Source organism: Oncorhynchus masou, chromosome 12 (genome assembly GCF_036934945.1).
Source record: "Oncorhynchus masou masou isolate Uvic2021 chromosome 12, UVic_Omas_1.1, whole genome shotgun sequence".
In the NCBI taxonomy this organism is placed as follows: domain Eukaryota; kingdom Metazoa; phylum Chordata; class Actinopteri; order Salmoniformes; family Salmonidae; genus Oncorhynchus; species Oncorhynchus masou.
The window spans coordinates 4,138,048-4,143,047 of NC_088223.1; the positions used below are offsets into that span (position 1 = coordinate 4,138,048).

The window sequence follows — 5,000 nt, forward strand, 5'->3', positions numbered from 1 at the left end:
TTCTGAACTTAACGGAGGTATTTTGGATATAAAAATATTCTTTATGGAACAAAAGGAACATTTGTCGTGTAACTCTCGTGAGTGAAAACATCCGAAGATCATCAAAGGTAAACAATTCATTTGATTGCTTTTCTGATTGTCGTGACCAAGCTACCTGATGCTTAGTGTACTTAATGTTTTGTCGTGCGAACGATAAACTTACACAAACGGTGGGATTGCTTTAGCTGTAAAGCATAATTTCAAAATCTGACACGACAGGTGGATTAACAAAAGGCTAAACTGTGTTTTCCTATATTGCACTTGTGATTTCATGAATATAAATATTTATAGTAATATTCATTGAATGTAGCGCTATGCTATTAAACGGTTGTTGATGACAATTATCCCGTTAACGGGATGGCAGCCATAACAAGTTGGCCAATCAGAATGTGCTCCATTACTAAATATTTGGTTGCTTCAAGTTAAAGTATGTTGGTTTGCTTAATAGGAACTTGAAGTGATTTATACTTTTACTTCTAATTTTGATACTGAAGTTTTAGAGATTTAATTTCCTTTTGTTACGTAAGTATTTTTAAAACCAAATACTTGTAGACTTTGACTCAAGTAGTATTTTACTGGGTGACTTTCACATTTACTTGAGTCATCACATTTACTTGAGTATCTTTACTGTTACTCAAGTATGACAATTGAGAACTGCCATCTGAGAATTCATAGGCGATTAGTTGGTTTGGTTGGGTTGTGTATCGGAGGACGCATGACTTTCAACCTTCGTCTCTCCCGAGCCCGTATGGGAGTTGTAGTGATGAGACAAGATAGTAGCTACTAACAATTGGACACCACCAAATTGGGAAGCAAAAAGGGTAAAAATTCAACAACAACAGAAAATAGATGGAAAACACTCTGAAGTTTCTAAAACGGTTTGAATGATGTCTGTGAGTATAACAGAACTCAAATGGCAAAAAATCTGAGAAAAAAATACAGCCAGGGGGAAATCTGAGCTTTGTAGTTTTTCAACTCTTTGCCTATCCCAGATAGTGTAAATTTGGTCCGATTGCACTGTACGGACTGTAACAGAACTTTTAGACTTTTCGTTTGGCCTGTGCGTCGTGAATATTGATTTGTGAACTAAACACGCAAACAAAAAGGAGGTATTTGGACATAAATTATGGACTTTATCGAACAAAACAAACATTTATTGTGGAACTGGGATTCCAGGGAGTGCATTCTGATGAAGATCAGCAAAGGTAAGTGCATATTTATAATGATATTTCTGACTTTGTTGACTCCACAACATGGCGGGTATCTGTATGGCTTGTTTTTGTGTCTGAGCGCCATACTCAGATTATTGCATGGTGTGCTTTTTCCGTAAAGTTTGACACAGCGGTTGCATTAAGTCCATTTTACAAAATATCTATCAGCATGTTAAATGCGCAAAATAACTCTGGACCACCTTTACTCCACACACAGAGACACATACAAAGCTCTCCCTCGCCCTCCATTTGGCAAATCTGACCAAAATGTTATCCTCCTGATTCCTGCTTACAAGCAAAACATTTAAGTGACAAGATCAATAAAAAAGTGGTGAAATGAAGCAGATTATAAGCTACAGGACTGTTTTGCACAGACTGTTCCGGGATTCCTCCGATGGCATTGAGGAGTTTACCACATCAGTCATTGGCATCATCAATAAGTGTATCAATGACGTCGTCCCCACAGTGACTGTACGTACATACCCCAACCAGAAGCCATGGAGTGCAGGCAACATCCACACTGAGCTAAAGGCTAGAGCTGCCGCTTTCAAGGAGTGGGACTAACCCAGAAGCTTATAAGAAAGCCCTCTATGCCCTCCGAAGAATCATACAACAGGCAAATACAGGACTAAGATCAAATCATACTGCAACAGCTCAGACACTTGTCAGATGTGGCAGGACTTGCAAACTATTACAGACTACAAAGGGAAGCACAGCCAAGAGCTGCCCAGTGACACGAGCCTATCAGACGAGCTAAACTACTTCTATGCTCTATGCTCGCTTCGAGGCAAATTACACTGAAACATGCATGAGAGCACCAGCTGTTCCAGTAGACTGTGTGATCACACTCTCTGCAGTCGATGTGAGTAAGACCCTTAAACAGGTCTTCACAAGGACGCAGGGCCAGAAGGATTACCAGGACGTGTACGCTGACCAACTGGCAAGTGTCTTCACTGACATTTTCAACCTCTCCCTGTCCGAGTCTGTAATGCCAACGTGTTTTAAGCAGACCACCATAATGCCTGTGCCCAAGAACACTAAGGTAACCTAAATGATTACGCTGCGTTCATCCACCTCTGGCCTGCTCGCCTCCCTACCGCTGAGGAGGTGCAGTTCCCGCTCAGCCCAGTCGGGACTGTTCGCTGCTCTGGCCCCCCGATGGTGGAACGGGCTCCCTCATGACGCCAGGACAGCGGAGTCAATCACCACCTTCCGGAGACACCTGAAACCCCACCTCTTCAAGGAATACCTAGGATAGGATAAAGTAATCCTTCTCACCCCCCTTAAATGATTTAGATGCACTATTGTAAAGTGGCTGTTCCACTGGATGTCATAAGGTGAATTCACCAATTTGTAAGTCGCTCTGGATAAGAGCGTCTGCCAAATGACTTAAATGTAAATGTAAATGTAAATGATTACTGACCAGTAGCACTCACGTCTGTAGCCATGAAGTGCTTTCATAGGCTAGTCAAGGCTCACATCAATAGCATTATCCCAGAAACCCTAGACCCACTCCAATTTGAATACTGCCCCAACAGATCCACAGATGACACAATCTCTATTGCACTCCACATTGCCGTTTACCACCTGGGCAAAAGGAACACATATGTGAGAATGCTATTCATTGACTACTGCTCAGCGTTCAACACCATAGTGCCCTCAAAGCTCATCAATAATGATGGGCCGCCGCAGGTGGTAAGGGTAGGTAACGACACATCCCCACAGGGGTGCGTACTCAGTCCCCTACTGTACTCCATGTTCACTCATGACTGCACGGCCAGGCACAACTCCAACACCATCATTAAGTTTGCCGATGACACAATAGGAGGGGACTGAGTACGCAACCCTGACCACCTACAACGACAAGACAGCCTATAGGGAGGAGGTCAGGGACCTGACCGTGTGGTTCCAGGACAACAACCTCTCCCTCAACGTGATCAAGACAAAGGAGATGATTGTGGACTACAGGAAAAAAAAACAGAGCCACGCCCCCATTCTCATCGACAGGGCTGCAGTGGAGCAGGTTAAGAGCCTCAAGTTCCTTGGTGTCCACATCACCAACAAAATAACATGGTCCAAGCACACCAAGACAGTCGTGAAGAGGGCACGACAACACCTATTCCCCCTCAGGAGACTGAAAATATTTGGCATGAGTCCTCAAAAGGTTCTACAGCTGCACCATCGAGAGCATCCTGACTGGTTGCATCACTGCTGCTCGGCCTCCAACCACAAGGCACTTCCAGAGGGTGGCCCAGTACATCACTGGGGTCAAGCTTCCTGCCATCCAGGACCTCTTTACCAGTGTTAAAGGAAGACCCTAAAAAATTGTCAGACACCAGCCACCCTAGTCATAGACTGTTCTCTCTGCTTCCGCATGACAAGCGGTACCGGCGCCATATCTAGGTCCAAGAGGCTTCTAAACAGCTCCTACCCACAATCCAAAGGACTCCTGAACAGCTATTCAAATGGCTACCCAGACTATTGGCAGTGCCACCTCCTTTTGCTACTCTCTGTTGTTATCATCTATGCAGAGTCACTTTAATAATGCATAGTCACTTTAATAACTCTACCTTCGTGTACATATTACCTCAACTAACCGGTGCCCCCGCACATTGACTCTGTACTGGTACCCCCTGTATATAGCCTCCACATTGACTCTGTACTGGTACCCCCTGTATATAGCCTCCACATTGACTCTGTACCGGTACCCCCTGTATATAGCCTCCACATTGACTCTGTACTGGTACCCCCTGTATATAGCCTTGACATTGACTCTGTACCGGTACCCCCTGTATATAGCCTCCACATTGACTCTGTACAGGTGCCCCCTGTATATAGCCTCCACATTGACCCAGGAAAATAACTTCTCTCTCAACGTCAACAAGACAAAGGAGCTGATGGTGGACTTCATGAGACAGCAGAGAGGAGCACCTACAGCACCCGATATCACAAGAAGGTCAAAAAGATCATCAAGGACATCAATCACCCGAGCCACGGCCTGCTCACCTTGTTATCATCCACAAGGTCAGTACATGTGCATCAACGCTGGGACCGAGAGACTGGAAAAAAGAGCTTCTATCTCAAGGCCATCAGACTGTTAAATAGCCATCACTAACTGGCAAGTCACTGTCACTAGCCAGCTACCAACCGATTAATCAACCCTGCGCCTTAGAGGCTGCTGCCCTATGTCCAGAGACTTGGAATCACCGGTCACTTTAATAATAGAACACTAGTCACTTTAATAATGTTTACATACTCTTTTCCTCATCTCATATGTATATACTGTATTCTATAAAAAAATGTTTACTTATAAAGTGACTCAATAAAAACAATTGTTTACAAAAGGATGTTTGACTGTTACCTTGACCATGTTTTCTAACTCAGTTAGGCCAATTCAGTGATTTCTCTATTTTGTTTTGTATTTATCTTCTCGGTACGTTACCTATGCAGATTGGTTTTTGTTTGTTCCAGGAGGGCTTCCTGTCTGACCCCATCACGCAGGTCAGAGTGGATTCTCCTTCCAGAGTATATCCACTATCACAGTAGTAGGTGGTGGTTGAACCAAGCTTCAGGTCAGCTCCAACCCTGGTACCGTTCCTTACCACCCCAGGATCAAAGCACGACTCTCTGGGGTTCTCTGAGAGAGAGAGAGAGAGAGAGAGAGAGAGAGAGAGACAGAGAGAGAGAGAGAGAGAGGGAGAGAGACAGAGAGAGAGAGAGAGAGAGAGGGAGACAGATAGACAGAGAGAG

General features: G+C 44.3%; 1 protein-coding gene across 1 annotated transcript in view; it reads right to left on the minus strand.

Moving 5' to 3' along the window:
* Positions 1-5,000, minus strand: part of LOC135549478 (CUB and sushi domain-containing protein 1-like) — a 1,027,892-nt gene that overhangs the window by 326,065 nt on the left and 696,827 nt on the right. The window contains 1 exon segment of the mRNA XM_064979475.1: positions 4,693-4,887. Within this exon segment, the coding sequence (XP_064835547.1) occupies positions 4,693-4,887 (195 nt within the window).